The 20,138-nt window shown below is 38.3% G+C and overlaps 1 protein-coding gene across 1 annotated transcript in view; it reads left to right on the top strand.

Annotated features, from left to right (window-relative positions):
* The window catches only part of FAM117B (family with sequence similarity 117 member B), an 89,803-nt gene extending 71,537 nt beyond the window's left edge, over positions 1–18,266 (top strand). The window contains exons 5-8 of the mRNA XM_060152296.1: positions 3,586–3,729; positions 5,330–5,555; positions 8,104–8,224; positions 14,356–18,266. Of these exons, the coding sequence (XP_060008279.1) occupies positions 3,586–3,729; positions 5,330–5,555; positions 8,104–8,224; positions 14,356–14,674 (810 nt within the window). The 3' untranslated portion in view covers positions 14,675–18,266. The remainder of the gene's footprint in view (positions 1–3,585; positions 3,730–5,329; positions 5,556–8,103; positions 8,225–14,355) is intronic.
* Positions 18,267–20,138: the final 1,872 nt, after the last annotated feature.

Raw genomic sequence — 20,138 nt, 5'->3', positions numbered from 1 at the left:
CAGAGTCCTAACCACTGGACCACCAGGGAATTGCCAGTATTTTTTTTGAATAGTGAAAAATTGGAAACTATTTGGCCAATAACAGGACACTGACTTCTTCATACACTTATACAATGAAATACTATGCAGCTATAAAAATGATTTGGAAAAAAAGAAAAAAAATGATTTGGTAAATAAGAGTTTTAAAGCATAGAAAGAAATAGGAATTAGGGAATTGGGAAGTAAAATTAGGGAGATAGGAAGTAAAAAAATAAGTTACAAAGCACAAGTTGCAATCTATTTCTGGTTAAAAGTGTCTATGCACAGAAGAAAAGGGCTAGATAGAGGGATATTTATCAAATTAGTAACAATCCCATTTATTTTTCTTCAGTAAATATTTATTACTTTTGCAATAAAGAAAACAATGCCATTTAAAAATAGTGTCTCAGAGTAAAGTTTTTATGGCCATATTCAGGTTCTCTCAAACTACTGTATCTCAGGATTATGTTTAAGTAGTCTCTTTAGAGTGTTGAAAACTAAAAATGAAGACTAAAACTAAGGGTGAGTGTATCAGTCAGCATGGGCTACCATAGTGAAATACCATAAGCTCGAGTGGCTTAAACAACAGAAATTAACTTACTCATGGCTCTGGAGACTGGAAGTCCAAGATCAAGGTGCCAGCAGGGTTAGTGTCTGGTGTGAGATGTCCCCTTGGGCTGCAGATGGCTGCCCTCTCATGTGCTCAGATGGCCTTTCCTTGGTGCGTGTGTGTGGAGGGGGAGAGGAAGAAGAGCACAAGTGAGTGAGCTCTCCCGTGTCTTTTCTTACAAGGACACCAATTCTGTTGGATCAGGGCCCCATTCTTATGACCTCATTTAACCTTAATTACTTCCTTACAGCCCCCATCTCCAAATATAGGCACATTGGGGGTTAGGGCTTCAATATGTGAATTTTAGGGGATACAGATATTCAATTCATAACACCAGCCTTGTCGAATAAGCATCACGTCTGTTCTAGATTCTGTTAGGCAGTGGCAATAAGGAGATGAGTAAGACATAGTTTCTCCTCTCAGGTTGGTTGTAGAAAAATAATCTAAAAGAAAAATATATCACCTGAGATTCCTCTACCCAAGTATAGCTTTTTACTCTAGATATTTTGGAAGAATAGTCTTTTTGTGTGTGTGAAATATAAATGTGTGTGTGTTGCATATGTATATATTGGCTTGGTCAGATAAACTTTCAGAGATAAAGGAAGAGTGTTCTTTAACTCCACTTTTGTGAAATATTTGGGATAGATGAGACTTTGTTCCAATAGGTAGAACAGAAAATGCTGAGAAATTAGTTGCTTTTTTCCCCCTGAACATAGTATTTGTGTTTTGGTTTTTTTTTAATTTTTATTGGAGTATAGTTGATTTATACTATTGTGTTAGTTTCAGGTGTACAGCAAGTGAATCAGTTATACATATACATATATCCACTCTTTTTTTTTCAGATTCTTTTCCCATATAGGCAGTATTTATGTTTTTATTTGAAGAAAGAGGGAATCAAAAGAAATATGAGAGCTAAACCTTTGAAGACCTATATGAATAGTTTTAATCAAGTTTTACTCTCATGATTTTCTGTTTGTAAATTTGCAAAATAATTCTCTCATTCACCTTTTAAAAATCTCATTGTTCTTATAGGCCACTCTTTGTTACTTGGAATTTATAGTTTAGCTGACGCGAGGTGATGTGAAATTTAAATTTTGTTAAGTATAGAGTGTCATTGAATTCAGGTTTTATTTTCCAACCAGTACTTGATCTGTGATGCTGTTGTGCTTCAGCCACCTGCCAAGTTGGGTGGAGAGTTGTTACCACTCATGGAATCTGAAGGCGTCTAACCAGAACAAGTTTTCAGAGAAAAGGAAGTAGACCAAGAGAATAGACCTATGGCCTTGATTTCATGGCAAAGATATGGCAAAGATTTCCTCAACAAACAATTTTGGAAATGGTACATCAGTGCCCCAAAGATCTACCATGTAGAGAATGACTCAAAGATGTGGACTTGAAAAAAATTTAATTATATAAATTTTCTCTATAAAACACTATAGAATATCTAAACTTAAGATTTGTCATATTCCTTCCTTTGATAGTGGATATTGAGACTAGAAGATGGGACAGAAAGAAGAGAGATGGAAGTGAAAAGGAAATAAGTAATATGAGAAGCTTGAGGGTATGGGGAGAAGACTGGGGAACAGAAGGATTGAAAAGCAGGAAAGTTAGAAGATTCCATATGTAGAAGAAAATGGTACTTGAAAAAATTTATGGAAAGAGAAGAATAAAATAGGGAAAACACAAATACATAATAGGGAAAACACAAAATAAAAATTGTAGCTGTTGTTTACTGAGGATCCATCTGTTCTGGGCCAGGCACTGCACCCCTGTCCTCTCGTTTCATTCTCAGAACCACTCTGAGGTGGAGTGCCGTGTTCTCATATTACACGTGAGGAAGGTGAGACTCGGGGCCCAACATAACTAAGCAATGAAGAAGTGCTGCCTCAGCACTCCAGATTGAAGCTTTCCCTTTGATTTCCCTTTGACTTTTTTTCTAACAAATGTCTTGCTTTGATTTCCCAGGATTTTTGTGTTGTGCTTTTTTTTCTCTCTCTCTCTCTCTCGCTCTTTTTTAATTACAAAGGTGTGCAGGAATAAAAAAGGAGAAATACAGGTTTAACATTAAGTTCTGTGTCAGACAACAAGGTTATCGAATGAAACTAGTGGTAACTGATTAGAGGCCCTGTTACTACCTTTGTTTCCTTGCCTCCACTTTTCTCTGAGAGGGAGGTTTTCCAAAGAAACCTCCCTAAATGAAGGATGAATTAATCACATTTCTTTACCTGACAGCAGGACAATACAAGATGATCTTCTGGCACACTGTTGCTGTGAACTTCGGCAGATACCTCGCAATTCTCGTTTCATATTTTATTTTGAGTATTTGTCAGGAAACCAAGTGACATCCTGTAATATAATCAGATATTTCTTTTCAAAAGTAATACTGTGCCAGTGGGAAATTTTTTTAAAAAAAAATTAGAGATAGACTTTGGAGCAAAACATATTAATATCATTACAATGACAGTACAAATAAATTTCACAGGGAAGTTATTCTGTAATCTTGCTACTGTGTATGGACTTTGGAAGTGATTTTATTTTTCCACCAAAATATTTTTTTTTTTGATAAATTACTGTTTGTTGTTTATTTCCTGGAATATATATAATTATGGCACTAGAGGACTTTAAAGTTATGTTCTGAAACCTGAACTCTGTTATAAAGGAATATCTGAGGTTAACATTCTTTTAGTATTTTCCTTTATCTCTATACCCTTTATAGTCCCTCATAGATGTGAATAAACTTCTGAAATTCTCCCTTGATTGTCTGGGGTTTTGGCTTTAAATTATATTTCGTGTATACCAAGGAGCAGGTTTGGTTTTTCACAGTTTTTGTGAGGCCTATAGATTTTATTTTGATTTATTTTAGAGTTACCCATGTCAAATGGAAGTATGCTTCCATCTAGAGAACTTAAAGGTAGTATTAAGTGTATCTTCTCCCGCCTCCACCACTTTTTCTTAAGGCTCCTGTTCCAAAGAGTGCACTTATTCCAGTAATTCCCATCACCAAATCAACAGGCTCCCGGTTCCGGAATAGTGTGGAAGGATTGAATCAGGAGATTGAAATAATAATTAAAGAGACTGGGGAAAAGGAAGAACAACTTATAGTAAGTACTCTTGTATCTTAAAATCATTCATACATTAACTTTTCTAATTATTAAGAGAATTCACAGTTTTGGTTTCTGTATTTACATGGGTTTCTTCCTTGTTGAGAATGAAAATTTTCTCTTTTGAAAAACTTTGACCTTTGCAAGTGAATGAAAAGTTCTCATTTCTTTGCATCTCATAGAAGCAACTGATGTGACTTAAATTTGGATCCTTGAACAGAAACTATTTTTTGTTTTTCTGTATTTAAAAACCCCTAGACAGGTGATATGCTTCTTATTGGTTATAACTCTATTTAACAGAAGTTTAGCTTATGAGTTTGTTGGGGAGGGAGGGATATGACATGGAATACTTTCTAAAGTATGAATCTACCTCTTCCTTATGTTAGTTACTGTTTGGTTGACTGTATCATCGAAGCACAGTTCTGCTTACCTATAATACACATAAGAATGTGTATTCTATTAACTATGACACGCATAAGAGTGGTTCATATATAAGACAGTGATAAAATTTCCTGTTTATATTTAAAACCATGTCACAGTATATTTAAGCTTTCATTCTTCAGTGAAAGAGAAATTGGGGAGTTTAAAGTAGTGTTTTATTGACGCCTAAGATTCTCTCCCTTAAGATTACAGGTTGGTTTAGCTTAGAGAAAACGCAACTGCCCACACCCTCTCCTCCTTCCCTCCTCCACTGAATGACGGGGAAACTTTCTTTGATGTAATAAAGGTAAATGTACCAAAGGTATACAGGGAGCTGGTTTCCCTGCTGAGTGAGTCACACAAGCTTCCCTCTGAGTGTTCTCCTTGATTTCCCTGTATAATTAGCACTGCTGTGATTAAGCTTTCTCTCACTTAGGAAGGTTTCTTTGAAAACCCTGTTCTTGGAGGAAGTGGGCAGGGGTAGAAAGTAGCAGGGCCTGTCATCAACTATGACTAGTTCACACAGTGAACCTTTTCTTCTAACGTGGAACCTAGAGTTATACCTAGATTTCTCCTCTTTTATAATGGCCTGTTTTTTTATAATTTTAAAAATAATAGCACATGATAAGTAATTCAGTGCAGTTCCTTCTTCAGCAAGCACTGACCACTCATGTGCCAGACCCTGAGAATACAGAGGCTCTGTCTGCCGCTCAGTGTCCAGCGGGGGACAGATGAGACAGGGGTGTCCCCACAGAGCAACACAGAGGCTTCTTTCTCGCGAGGCCTGATGAGAGGGTTTCTGACTTTTGAGTCTTCTGGAACAACAGGGGAAGGGTGACGTTAGGTGCATTTCAAAATCAATGACAGGGACTTCCCTGGCGGTCTAGTGGTTAAGGCTTCGTGCTTCCACTGCAGGGGGCGCAGGTTCAATCCCTGGTCGGGGAAGTAAGATCCCACGGGCCATGCAGCATGGCCAAAAAATTAAAAAAAAAAAAATTCCAAAAAGTTCCAAAATCCAAAACTTGAATTTGCCACACACCAGCAACTATTTACATAGCATTTGCATTGTATTAGGGTATATAAGAAACCTAGAGCTGATTTAAAGTATACAGGAGGATGTGCATAGGTTATATGCAAAATCAATGACAAAAATACTTACGTTTTTAAAATTTCCTAACAGCCGCAAGATATTCCAGACGGCCATCGTGCACCTCCGCCCCTTGTGCAGAGAAGCAGCAGCACGCGCAGCATCGACACGCAGACCCCCGGCGGGGCAGAGCGGGGGAGCAACAGCAGCAGCCGCTCCCAGTCTGTGTCCCCCACGTCCTTCCTCACTATCTCCAACGAGGGGAGCGAGGAGAGCCCTTGTTCGGCTGATGACCTGCTTGTTGATCCCAGGGATAAAGGTACAGTGCAGGAGGAGTTTGCACCTGTTGTATCATGCATTCTGTTCCTTTTCTAGCAGAGCACACACACTTAGGGCTACTAAGATAATTACTTTGAGATGTGTTCAAAACATAGATTTAAAAAAATTGGAGTACAAAACAGGAGGTTTTACTGTGGTGCTCAGGTGATGGTCTAGTTGGGTAGGTTTATGGGCTTTTGTTTGTACCTTTTTTTTTCCTTTTTTGCACTTACTAATACAAGTTCCTTATTAGTGAGAGACATTCTTTTTGGTATAAATGAGATAAACATTTGTCCTGATAAGCATTTGTTCTCTATCACCTTAGTTGTCATGTTTTTACAATCTTACTACTTTTTAATTGAATGTGAAACCTTCAAGTTACAGTAGTGTGTTTTAGGATCTGTATTTGTGATATTTCTTTTTTTTTTTTTTTTTTTTGCGGTACGCGGGCCTCTCACTGTTGTGGCCTCTCCCGTTGCAGAGCACAGGCTCGGACGCGCAGGCTCAGTGGCCATGGCTCACGGGCCTGGCCACTCCGCGGCATGTAGGATCTTCCCGGACCGGGGCACGAACCCGTGTCCCCTGCATTGGCAGGTGGACTCTCAACCACTGCGCCACCAGGGAAGCCCTGTGATATTTCTAACAAGAATTAAGCTGACTTATATCAATGCAAGATGAGTATTCCAGGCAAGCCTGGAGTAAAAGGTGGTGGTGGTGGGCTACTTACAGTATTAAACCACTCGCCCGACTCAGAAAGTAATTGGAGACATAGCACTTTGCATATTAGTTACTAATAATATTCTTACCTTTTAAAACAAATAGGGTCTTTCATCTCTCTGTATCAGGGCAGTGTTTTTTTAGCCTAATCATAGTTATTATTACATGAACTTGAGAGCAATAATAAGATATTTATTATTAAATACATTCTACAGCTTAGTTTAGTAGTCATTCATTTAGAACTTTCTACTTGCAATGTGTTGAATGTCCTGAAATGTTCCATGTCCAATGACAACTGTTCATTACTGCCAGTCACCTAAAGTACTTAGACTGTAGCAAGTACAGAGGACGTAAGATTTTCTGAAGAAGTCACTTCAGACAGTGGGCACTTGTAAAATTTTATTATTTGGACCCTTTTTTGTCATCTTCTAGGTTAAATAAAACATGGCTATTCCAGACCAACACCCCAGACCAATTAAATCACAACCCCTGGGGACAGGACACAGGCACTAGGCGTTTTTGGTGCCCCCAGGTGATTCACCTGCACAGAAGTTTGACACCCACTGAACTAAATCCTTTGATTGGGCCATGTGTTTCTTGTCAGGAGTCGCCATAATTACTTCTGATACTTACTGTGAAGATTAAAAGGGATAGTGAGGGCTCCCCTGGTGGCACAGTGGTTGGGAGTCCGCCTGCCGATGCAGGGGACACAGATTCGTGTCCCGGTCCGGGAAGGTCCCACATGCCGCGGAGCCTGTGCTTCTGGAGCCTTTGCTCCACAACGGGAGAGGCCACAACAGTGAGAGGCCCGCGTACCGCAAAAAAAAAAAAAAAAAACGGGGATAGTGAATGCAGCCCCTGGTACTTAGCGCTCAATCAGATGTACCCCTCTCCTCACAAACTAAACCATGGCTATTGTAATCTGTCCCTTGATTTCCCATACTTTCTACTTTTACTTCAATAACATATAGGAACTCCGTAAGTTTTATGTCCTGCTGTATTTGACTTTAGGAGACTAGCGACTGGTTAGCTCCTCTGATTTCTTTTATGAGAAAGGGCTACAGTGCTATATTGCCAGCAAGGAATTGTAGTTTAGTTGGCACAGTCAGACTCTACATTTAGGACACTTAGGGAACATGTCTAGAATTTCAAGTTAATATAATAGGAACTGAGGACATCAGCACTGGACGGGAATACCAGAGTCAAGAAGTGTTCCCTTTGGTAGGGTTAATTTAGAAAGATTTCAAAAACTTTGAGCCAGACTTTGAAGGAGGTTTGGGAAAATGTATGGAGAAGGACCTCTTAGGTATAGAGAAGTTTGTAGGCAAAAGAACGTCTTCGGCATATAGTGTGCATATGGATCTGACCACCTGCAGCAGAGACTGTGGCCAGAGGCACAGAGAAATCAAATAGAATCAAATAGATTCTGAGGGGCAGACCAAGAGTGAATGATACACAGCCAGTGAAGAACCATTTCAATTACTTGGAAGTGGCATTTGAGCCCAATATGCTGTGTACAGAGTAGAAATATGGCAGTGTTCAGTGCTGAGGAGTAAGTGATTGTAGGTTAAATAATAACCTACCTAGGCTGTGGTGATGGTAAGTAGAAGAAAAATAAAAATCTCTTACTTGTTTATGCATTTATTTAACAAACATTACCTCCTCTTTACCAGGAATTGTGTTAGGTAGTGGGGTGATGTGGATGAATGCAGCACTATTCCTTACCCTCAGTTGTTCATGGTGTAGGGGGAGGCCAAGAACAATCCAATACAGTGTGACTTCGCACGTATGTGCTAGTGTTTCTCAGTAATCCAGCATGTCATTTCTTGCAGATAATGGGAACAACTCTCCTTTGCCCAAATATGCAACCTCACCAAAACCTAACAACAGTTACATGTTCAAAAGGGAACCTCCTGAGGGCTGTGAGAGGGTCAAAGTCTTTGAGGAATGCTCGTAAGTATCCCCCATCATCCCTCCCCCCAAAAAACTTTTATTATGAGAATTTTCAAATAGGCTGAAGAACAGTACAGTGACCACCCATAGATCCACCGCTAGATCCTATAGTGAACATTTTGCTTAGTTTTTGCTGAACTGTTTGAAAGTAAGTTGCAGACATGACATTTAACCTCAAATGCAGTTTAATATTCATTTCCTAAAAGTAACCACGGTAAAAGTAACCACTCCTACATAACCACAATACCATTGTCATACCAAAGAAAATTACAGTTATGCTGAATATGAACTAATATCCGGTTGTTATTCACGTTTCCTCAGTTGTCCCCAACGTATCACCCGTGGTTAGTTTTGAACCTGTAAACAGTCAGCTCCACACATTGAATTTAGCATTGTATTTATTCAAGGTAAACCACGGATCTCAACGCAGGGTGGGTTTCCTTCTTTCAAGGATCAAATTCCCTCCAGTTTTTAACTACTTATAGTCTCTAGTTCTCTAAACAATTAAAAAAATATTTTCCTGCCAACATGGGGAAGAGAATCCTATTACTTTGCAGAAACATGTTCCTGTGATGAAGATCACGGAAGAAGCAGAATTTTAAACGGTGTCTGGTACCCTTGGTATGCGATCTTCTGTGCTCATATATTTCTGTTGGCTAGTACTCTAGTCAGGTACTCATTGTTTTAGACTCAGAGTCTGCTCAGCAAGTATTGCAGCTTTGTGTTTTCAGTAGCTATGCCCCCTTGCTTTGGAAGTGGTGGCTACAGGGTTGCAGGTATGTATGAAACTGAGCAAATTAGCTGATGAACATTATTTGAGGAGAGGAGGATGGTACTTATATAAACCTCACCTTCCAATCTCACTATCGCTGCAAGTCTAAAAGCCATCCTCTGGCTTTTTCTCACTATGAAACCAAAACTACAATGTGGAGATTGTCCAGCCTTGTCTGAATCACATAATGTATCTTTTTCTTCCATCATGAACATCTTAGAATCATTTTGAAATATGGCATCCTTTTGTTCCTCTCTGTTCCCCCTCCGTCAGTGCTTCCTTTAATCTAAATTCTGAGTAATTTTGCCACACAACGAGCATTGTTTTTTAATCCCTTCACCTCCTCTACTAGGAGATCCCAGCTGTCAGTCTCCTATCTGCTTTTGTGACAGTAATTGAAAACTCCATTTTAGCAACTGCTTATTTTTTTCACCATGTAAGTCTAAAAACTTGACTGGTGCCAGAGTTTAAGCAGTATTTCTCCACGTGCATAGAATCCCTGCATCATAATCATCTGGGTTATTAGTTACAACTGCAGATTCCCAGGTCCCATCCCAGGCCTAATGAGTAACAATATGGACGTAGGTAGGACCTAGATTATGCATCTTTAACAAACCTCATAGGATTTTTATGCTTGACTTGAAAATGCTGGCTTAGACCTTTTCATGAGAGTTCTTAAGAAATGGAGTCATTCTTTTAAGTAAAAATCAAATGGTCCACATGGAACCTTATGGAGTTGAAATCTTTGATTGACGTATGGGTAATTCAGATGTGCCTAAGTGCAGAGAAATGGCTGATGGACTTAAAAAGCAGTTTGAATTTCTGTGTAAATGACTTTGAGTGAATATTGGTTGTGTGGGTTGGTGTCCTGTGGTATCTGCCTTAGACTGTTACATTTGGAAAATTTCTCAATAACTGAACTATATTCATACAACAAACAAATGTTATTTGTTTCTAAAGGGAAGGAAGAAAGGATGGGGTGTGTGTGTGGATGGATAGATAGATCAAAGAAACGTAAGGTAAACCCTGACATATAAAATGTTTTATGGTACATCCATCTGTTATGAGAAGGTAAACCTAGTCTTTTTTAAATGCACATAGTTTATTATAAATTTTACTGATATAAAGGATGTGTAGCACATGGAAATCTATTCATTTTTAAATATCTTAATTATATTCCAGAAAGAAATTAACAGCAGTAACCCAATAGTGGATTTCTTAGAGGTAATTTTAACCTATCAATAAAACAAGTTATTCAAAGTCTAAAAAATTGGTTTCTTTTGCCCCAGTTATGTCATAATTAGAGCAAAGCTGGATGCACTAGCATTAAAGCAAGGGTAGATTATTGGTCCTAATTTTTTTTTTTTTTTTTTTTTTTTGCTGTACGCGAGCCTCTCACTGTTGTGGCCTCTCCCGTTGCAGAGCGCAGCCCCAGCGGCCATGGCTCACGGGCCCAGCCGCTCCACGGCATGTGGGATCTTCCCGGACCGGGGCACGAACCCGTGTCCCCTGCATCGGCAGGCGGATTCTCAACCACTGCGCCACCAGGGAAGCCCCTGGTCCTAATTTTTAAATTTTATCTTAATCATTCTTTAAAGTATACTTTTCTCTCCAAGTCTTAATTTTGGTTTAAAGATAATAACTCTGACCTGAACCAGGGGTTGGAGTCAGTGAGAGGTTGATCTCTGGTTTTTAGAAATGTATGTTTATTTACCTGAAAGAAAGTAGTTGGATTTGGGCCCAGAAAGGGCAAGACCAGATTTTGCATTTCTTTTTTTTTTTGGATACAGCACAGACCATAGCCATGCCAGTTGCACTTAGCAAGTCCTTTTTTTTTTTTATAGCTAATATGGCACCAGAGGCATAGTCGTTTATTTATTTTATTTTATTTATTTTTGGCTGCGTCGGGTCTTAGTTGTGGCATGCAGGATCTTCCATTGTGGCACAAGGGCTTGTTTCTAGTTGTGGAGTGGGGGCTCCAGAGCACGCGGGCTCAGTAGTTTGAGGCACATGGGCTTAGTTGCCCCACGGCACGTGGGATCTTAGTTCCCCGATCAGGGATTGAACCCGCGTCCCCTGCATTGGCAGGCGGATTCTTTACCACTGGACCACCAGGGAAGTCCCAGCAAGTCCTTTTTAATGAAGTCACATATGCTGTTTCCTGATTCCAATTAATGAACTCCTTGACCTTAGTTACCTTAGATTCCTAGATATTTTGGCTTCTTTTCAGTATAGAGATTTTTTTAAAAATATGACATAACCCCTTCTTTTCTTCCTTTCTTTCCATCCCTCCCATTATAAGTAATTTGGAATCACCATTTCTTAGCTACTAATTTATTCCTGAATTTAAAAAGAAAATACATACGCCTTTAAAAAAATACCAAAGAATTCCTCACATCAGTATGAAAATACCTATAATAATTATCCATCCTGACCATCTGTTTCTCAGAAAGTCAGCTAGCAAGCCGTTATGTTTATTTTGAGATACAATCCTTTCGGAATAACTTCTTAAGGAAAAAGTAACATATTTAAACTAGTTCTGAGCGTTTCTGTGTACACGTGTGTGTATTGGTTTTTTGATATGTATGGTTCTTAAATTGAAGAAAACTTTGAAGTAGTATTAGTACCTGCAGTTTCTAGTAGCATAAGTATAATACTGGTCATACACCCCAGGGGTGGGTAACGAGTTTCTTGGGGAATCTGCTCCTCGAAGTTAAATGGAGTGAAAAATGATTCCTTTTGGTGGGTTGGGGTCATGACTGGAGGAGAGGTGATGCTTTTTTTTTTTTTTTTTTTTTTTTTTTACTGTTAGTGTTCTGTTTCTTGATCTGGGTGCCAGTTAGACAAGTTGTTATTGTTTACGTTATTTTGTGTGAGATCTGTCATAAGTCTGTTTTCGTAAAAGCAGAAAGGAAGTTAAACTGATTTTAGATTCTGTCATTAAAAAATGTCCAAGTCAGAAGTTTGTATCTCAGAAATGTGTGGTTTCATCTTCAAGATCCATTAGCAGCCATGTGTCTTAAGTGATTTTTACGACAATTTTATCTTTTTAATAAGATAACCTCAAACAATAAATAAATTAAAAATCTAGGCCTCATTTGGAGGAGGGTATAAAAATTGATTAGCCCTTTTTTTCCTAATATAAGAATGAAAGCTATCTTTAATAATTCTTCAGAAGAAAATACAAGCATTATTTAATTATAGAAACATAATCTCGGACTTCCCTGGTGGCGCAGTGGTTAAGAATCCCCCTGCCAGTGCAGGGGACACGGGTTCAAGCCCTGGTCCAGGAAGATCCCATGTGCCGCGGAGCAGCTAAGCCTGTGCACCACAACTACTGAGCTGGTGCTCTAGAGCCCACGAGCCGCAACTACTGAGCCCATGTGCCACAACTACTGAAGCCCGCGCACCTAGAGCCTGTGCTCTGCAACAGAAGCCACCGCAGTGAGAAGCCCGTGCTCAGCAACAGACCCAACACAGCCAAAAATAAATAAATGAATAAATAAATTTATTTAAAAGAAAAACATGGGGCTTCCCTGGTGGCACAGTGGTTGGGAGTCCGCCTGCTGATTCAGGGGACACGGGTTCGTGCCCTGGTCCGGGAAGATCCCACATGCCGCGGAGCGGCTGGGCCTGTGAGCCATGGCCGCTGAGCCTGCGCGTCCGGAGCCTGTGCTCCGCAACGGGAGAGGCCACAACAGTGAGAGGCCTGCGTACCGCAAAAAAAAAAAAAAAAAAAAGAAACATAATCTCAACTTCCTATCTTCTTTAAGGAATTGAAATCCATGCTGTCAGTAAAAACAGGGGTGTGTGCGCTCTTCTTATCATAATATATCCAAATACACATGTGGCCCTAGATGTACTCAAGTGTTAAGTTTCCATTGTATCCAAGAAAGAACAATATACAAGAAAAGCAAATTTAAACAATGTAATTTTTTTCTTTTTAAATTATTATACTTGCCAAAGCTATCCATGGGTAGTATTCACTATTAATCAATAAAATATACCCACCCAAACCAAAATATGCCCACCCAAAAATGTTGTACTTGGAACTTTTTTTTTTTTTGCACCTACTCCCCAGGTCTGTTGTTTATTCATTCTTTCAAACCCAGTTCAGATGTTACTTCCTCTAGAAGCTACCTTCCTACCAAACTCCCCCTCTTTCTCTGTGCCACAGGTTATCCACTCCCTTGTTCTACCCCTAAACCTTTTACAAACCATTTTTATCACATCTGTCAGTCCCGCTAGCGGGGGTTCTCAAGCTTTTTTGTGCTATGGACACCTCTGGCAGTCCAGTAAAGCTTATGGATCCTTTGAAGTAATTCGTAGCTTCTCTGAATAATGTTTTAAAAACAAATTAAAGATTAGAAAGGAGACTAATGATATTGAAATACAGTCTGTCTCCAGTACCTCCCTCTTCCCAAGAACTACATGTTTATCTCCTTGTAGTTCATTTCGTCTTTGCGTCTCCAGAATCTAGTGCAGACTTGGCACATTTGGATTTTTTTTTTTTTTCATTTCATTAGGAGAGATGAGAACCATACTTTGTCATATCGTATTACCTTTTCCCACCTGAATCTTGATTTATTTAGGTTCTTCCACTTGAATTTCTTTTTAATTTTGTGTCACTTCCATGTTACGTTAACAGTTTAATTTTTTATATTTTCAGGGAATACCGTTAACACTCGTATCCTTTTGCAACTCTTTGGGTTAATTTGCAGGAGCAACTAGGGACAGGGAAGGATTTGGCTTCAATAAAAACTTTCAGAACAGAGGACTGTCATTAGTTTTATTTTGATTTTACATTTGTGTTACGTTATTCCGAAAACCATCATGGCTTTTAACTTAGAGAATTGTTTCAAAGAGATTTTTAAGCGCACTTGGAGAACTCATGCCCACCGAAGTTTAGTCACGCAGCGGTGGAACTCAGTAAAAGATAGACAATATATGTCATTAATTTCCTTGCCTTTTCCCTTCAAAATAGTGCAGACTTTGGAAAAATCATAGTGGAACATATTTTTGTCTTTAAACAGCTAGAATATCTTTTGCTTTAGGAAATTCTTTATTCAAATTGGCTATCTTAGATCTTCACTTAGATGTCTGAGCATCATCCTATGTGGTGCCCAGGGCTCGCCAGGGAACTGAAAGCGCAACAAAATCTGGTGTCCTTCCAGCATTCTGAGATAAATAATTTGAATCATGTGTCCTTGGTCAATAGCATTTGAAGCTTTGGACATAGCTTGAGTTTTGTTTTCCTTTTTTGTGTCTGTAAGTTATTACTTTTTTAAAAAAAAAAAAAAGAAAAGAACTTCTGATGTTCTGTGACTTAAAAGTATTGGGTTGTTTATTCTATGTCTAGGCCAAAACAACTTCACGAAATCCCGGCCTTTTACTGCCCTGACAAAAACAAGGTGAATTTCATTCCTAAAAGCGGCTCTGCTTTCTGCCTCGTCAGCATCCTTAAACCACTCCTCCCCACACCAGATCTTACCCTCAAGGGCTCTGGCCACAGTCTGACAGTCACCACTGGCATGACAACCACTCTTCTGCAGCCTATTGCTGTGGCCTCCCTGTCTACAAACACAGAGCAAGAGCGAGTCTCTCGAGGAACGAGTACAGTCCCGCCACCAGCCTCTCTCCTCCCACCACCAGAACCCATTGAGGAAGCTGAAGGATAGGCCCCAGTGCTGTGAGGCCACTGTTCTGGTCAACTGAGAATCTCCTCGATCCCTTGGCAGCGATGGCATCGTGCGCTCCCAGTTGGCTGTGTCGTGCTCCAGCATTTCCACGCTGACGTGTCACAGTGCGGCTTCTGGAAGAAAGCAGCCCCTCTGATGGCTCTGCTCACTCCTGAAGGCCAGCCCTCAGTGCTTAGCCTGCTTTTTCTTAAAGCACCGGTTGAAAGAAGAAAAAGGTTTCATTCTTTCCTTTTGGAGGGCTGATATCACATTGTTTTTTGCTTTCAAATTAGACTTCTTTGGAAAAAACAAATAAAAAACTGATCCCTGCAAACATGATTCTTGAAGGGAGACGTGAATGATGCTGCAAGAACCATCTTTTATATGAAAATGACTATTTTATAATACCAATGTTACGTTTTCTGAAAACATAGCAAACAGGATGTTCAGACGATTCTTTGGCCTCTGTTTCTTGTTTCCCTTTCTAGGTGTGTGCTTTTCTCAGCTGTTTTCAGCTTTGGGACCAAAGGGATTGTTGACATTTTCCTAGCAATCTTAATCTCATGACTGTGTTCTTCTCCCAAACAAGAATTGATAGGTAAATGCATTGAACAAGTATATATAAAAGAGATAAAAAAGCAATATTAGTACATTATGTGATTTATGTTTTTTGATGTCAGATGTTTGTGCTTTCGGTGAAATACTTGTAAAACTGCTCTTTTCCTCACTACTCCTGTACACATTTCACCATGTGGTCAGAAAAATTATAATCTGGAGACAAGTGCTTTAATATGTTCTCACCCATCATTGGAACTTGGTTTAAAAGTCAGTGAGCCAAAAGGAAACTAACTACCCAGTGTCGACTGCTAGCTAGGAGTAAGGAGCCCCTTGGGTTTTCTGCTCAATATTTATCACATGATCTCCTTTCTTTCCCACAGGTGTCGTTCTACCTTTAACCGTCACTGTATCATAGCCCCACGAGATCCTAAAATGGCTGTGCATGGATTTCCTCCTTTGCTTTTGTGATGTTGTTGTCTTGTGGATTTGGTCAGGGTTAGTAGTTTGCCAGGAGTGTAATCCGTTGAATAGCAATCCTTAGTCACAATCTTGCGACTGACGTTTCCTTTATGGTGGTTGGCACTGAGATATGTTGCCTATAGGTTTTGCTAGTTTTCCCTCCAGCATTCCACACGGTGGGGAAAACAGGCAAGGAGAGCTTTGGAGCATAAAGAACAGGAACCTTTGAAGAATCCACATGGTTTTGGATTTAGGCTCATCCTAATACAATCACTGCCAGTATCACATGACAGCAGTATTTCATGTCTGGGTATGTGGTAGTGAAATTGAGGAGCAGCTCTTTTTAAGAAGTTATAGCAAACTGTTGATAGAAAGCATCCTTCTAAGATCTTCACAAACTACCTTATGATGCAATAATTTAATGTTCCTATACATATTATAGGGAGAAAACAAATACTTGTAAAAGGGATATAGTTTAGAAGGTTAATATGTCAGTATGTCCAGATATATCCCATCAAAGAAAAGCTAGTGGTAGCAATAAATCTTCTGAAAGGACTTCTTATACTCATGTACCTTTAAAACATCGAAGTAATTAAAAATTTTGCCCTGTTAAGTTGAAAACAGAGATGTAGTTAGGCAAATTAGATAAACTCAAACGTTTGAATAAGTCTGTCAGGTTTCAGTTGGTGGCATTGATGAATTTTGGTACCCTTTCTGTCCAAAACTAATTTTCCTGAAATTAGTACATTGTGGCTTCTAAATCAGGAAAAACTAAGTTATTCAAAGTCTAAATGTTCTGGTCAGTAGGTCCTTTGAGAACCTTGATTCTTTGCCTCTATGTACCATTTCACCACTGAGAACTGCTCTGTCAGAAGTACAAAAGAAAGGTAAAGCTGAAATCGGGTGAGTTGGTATCGATGGTAGGAAGTTAAAAAATAAGGTTTCAGAAAAATCCAAAATCAGTTTTTGGATTACCTGAATTCTGTTAATTCTGTGTTCTTTTCCTTGCCTTACACTTACTTCCCTCTCCATCTGTACATGTCACAAGGGTGTTTCACAACTAGAATGCCACTTTGTAAACAGTTTTCCTTCTTACTCTGTTGTGCATGTTTATCTAACTCACATCTTTCTGTAGAGTTTCATATATCCTTAAACTAAAGTAATTTACAATCAGAATGGGAGAACAAGTTTAAGATAGTATTATTTACGGTCTTAGAGGTGGAATTTTTAATGTCTGGTTGTAAGGAGAATGTGAATTTGCAGGTAAATGAATTATATGGCAACTAAACATAGTCCTCATGTTTGGGAGAAATAGAGCCTGAGATTTGAGGAGGGGGGGAAGGTACAAGGTATAAAAAACTCTTAACTGCCAGTGCCAAAGGGCTAATTTTTAAGTATCTGAGCTTTATGCAGTCTTGCAAAAATATTGGTCATAGTCTACTTGGCTTTTATGTAACCTTGGTTCACAGGTGGTTGACTTTTTTTAAAAAATGGGTCTACTCTCAATAGAATGCATAACATTGTTTTCTAAAATTACATTCCATAACTATCTTGTTATTCTGTAGAAAACTGTACAGAAGGTAAATAAATTAGAATAGCTTCAATGGGAATATAATTTAAATTTTTAAAAACTTTAAATAAATTTACTTCCATTGTGGTAAAAGAAAGAAATAGGTGGCTTGTATATTTCAGCAAAAGAAAGCTATTCTCTGGTTATAAACTTTGTCAGTGTTAAGTTATTTTTACTCTTAAACGGTTTTTTCCTTGCGGTGATAACATGAATTTACGGTTTCTGATCATTACTAAGTCTATATGACTTGTCATGGCTTTTGTGAGCAGTTATGTTTTAAAAATACCTGTTTTGCTTCTTTGATTAATATGGTGAGCATGGATGCCAAAATTATTTTTTAACTAGAGTCTTCATTTTGTTTTAAATATTTCTTATATTTGTGACAAGCCAAATCAGAGTTTTAGAAGGTGCTATTGTTAACTGTGGAATAACTGGCAACAAGGAAGCCTTTTTCTTTCTTTCTTTCTTTCTTTTTAATGGTTGGCTTTTACTGGAAGAAGGTATTTAAAAAATAGCAGAATTTATAGCTTTCTGTATGTCCAAGATTAAGAGTGGGTTGTCAGAGTTTTCTTTTGTTAAAGGAAATAAAAGAAAAATTGCCACTACTGAATTTACTATTCTAAAGATTCATTCCTTAATGCTTAGAATTTCAGTGTCTCAAGACCAGACCAGTGGACGTGCTGAATTTGCATTAAGAAAGCTAAAACACTTAACTTCGCACTTTAAGGTTTATGTTTTACTCTGCCTAAATTAATGATAAGCAGAGCAGCCCTGAACAATATTTTGTCTATACAATCCTGTTGAAGAATATAATTTATGTTTTTTAAAAGTCTTTATTTTTCATCTCTGTTGAAGCTGTGTAAATCTTTTTAAAATGCAATTTTTAAAGTTTCGTTTTTCTAACAAAATTCTCCCAAAAAACAGCATTTCCAATGGTGATAAATATTGTTACTGTGTACTTATGTATTCCCTATACCTGAACACTTGTTGCTGCCTCACAAGAAAATAGAAGTTTTATGTTAAAAATAAAGTCTGTTCTTCTTGAATCTTTTTCTGTGTACTTTTATGAATGTTGCCTCAAATTCAAATTTCTTTCTTTTCAGACATTTCTAGCTTGAAATAACTTTAGTATGTTCTTTTTCACAGATAGAAAAATGAATTTGTGTTTGTGTTAGGTAGCAGGATATAAAATATTGTCAGTTGTTACTTCCTTGCTACCTCCTTAACTTGCTCTTGAACTGAAAGCACCTGATCTTTGTGTTAAGTGCTAAGCAAATGTTAAAATATAAGCAAACATGTTGAAAGACGTACCTGTTTATAGGTAATTCAGCACTTTACAGGTTGTTAGAGAGTTAGCTGGGGGCAGTCACTTAATTTCATTCTAAAGTACAGATAGAGGAGTTTTTTCCCCCGTTTGTTTTGGTAATTCATTCTTTCTGCTTCCTTTGTGTCGGTGGTTTATAAATGCAAGACAGTTGTTTAGGCTGAAGGGTTTAATCTGTATGAAGCCTGCATGCAGTATAATCATTTAGAAAGCAGGGTCATCTTTTAAGTGAAATAAAAGTGTCACCATAGCTGCCTGTCATAAAAAGTGGTCACCAAATTACTTTGCAAGAAATTCTAAAATTATTTCTGGGGGTAAATGTTAACCAGAATTTGGAGATTATATCTATAACATTATAATTAAACACAGCAGCAAACGTGAAGAGAATCTCTCAAATTGGCGTAACATTTTCTCCCATTCTTTTTACTCTCAGTTTTTTCCTTCCACCTTTAAAGAGGTTGAGAGGAGCAAAGTTAGATCTCAAGTTGGGTGTTCCCATCTTCCCCCATTTATTTGATTTTTTTTTTTTTTGCTTTGGTTCATTAGTATTAAATATACGCCCTCCCCCCCAAAAGTTTTTAGGTCTATAATGATCCTTTCCTTAAAAGATCATTATAGACCTTTCAGTTGCTTTCCTTAAAAGCAACTGAAAGTTGCTTTTCAGTGGTTGGATGTGAAATAGTATCCTCTTCCTAGGAGTTCCCTGCCAATGTATATCAATATCATTTTTTTCCCTTGCTAAGATTATGTTTGCTTTTTAAATATTTTAAACCTCTATTAGAACATGGTATGATAATACAGATAGCCTTTGTGTCTCTTTGGTTCAGTGTTTCTCAAACTGTTTGGGTCTTGAAATGAATTAAGTGGGTCCAGCCAACATTTTTTTTTTAATGAAGCAGAACAGGAAACAAAAGTATATTGAAGACATCAGGGAAATAGTATTTGTATGTAAAGCTTTTGCTAGCCATAGGGATATATTTGTACTAGGTTGTGAAGTAAAATATATTTCTTACTGTGAGTTGTAATCAAAATGATTTGAAAAATACTGTTGTAGATACAACTTCTGTATATGTGTTTTGGAGTTGGTCTGGTATCTTAACACAGATACTGGACTCTTTAAATACATTGTTTCTACTTCTCTTTACTAAGCATCTCCAAATTGCTGGGCTTATTTTTAAAAATTCTTGTCTTTTCAGCAGTTTGCATCTTCCTCAAACTGAGAATTTATTGCCATATACTCTTTGATTTTATACAGTAGCATGGATGAGTCATGCTTAATCATTGTGTTTTAGAGAAGACTGTCATGGAGCTCTGATGGCCAGAAACCCAGTAGTATGACCATTCATCTCAGTACCATGCCTTAAGCAGTTAGTTTTTGAGATCACTGGGATGATTCAGAGGAGTTGCAGGGAAAGCCACAATGTGGGTACTACTTCTGGCTCTGCCGCTTAATAGTCATGGGATCTTAGGCAAAGAAATCACCTCTCTGAACTTTAGTTTTCTTATGTGATTTTAGGAAATGCTGATGCCAGTGCTGTCAGTTAAATGGCTAG

Source organism: Lagenorhynchus albirostris, chromosome 6 (assembly GCF_949774975.1).
Source record: "Lagenorhynchus albirostris chromosome 6, mLagAlb1.1, whole genome shotgun sequence".
NCBI lineage: Eukaryota > Metazoa > Chordata > Mammalia > Artiodactyla > Delphinidae > Lagenorhynchus > Lagenorhynchus albirostris.
The sequence above is the reverse complement of the archived record's forward strand: the minus strand, read 5'-3'. Positions and strand labels throughout refer to the sequence as shown.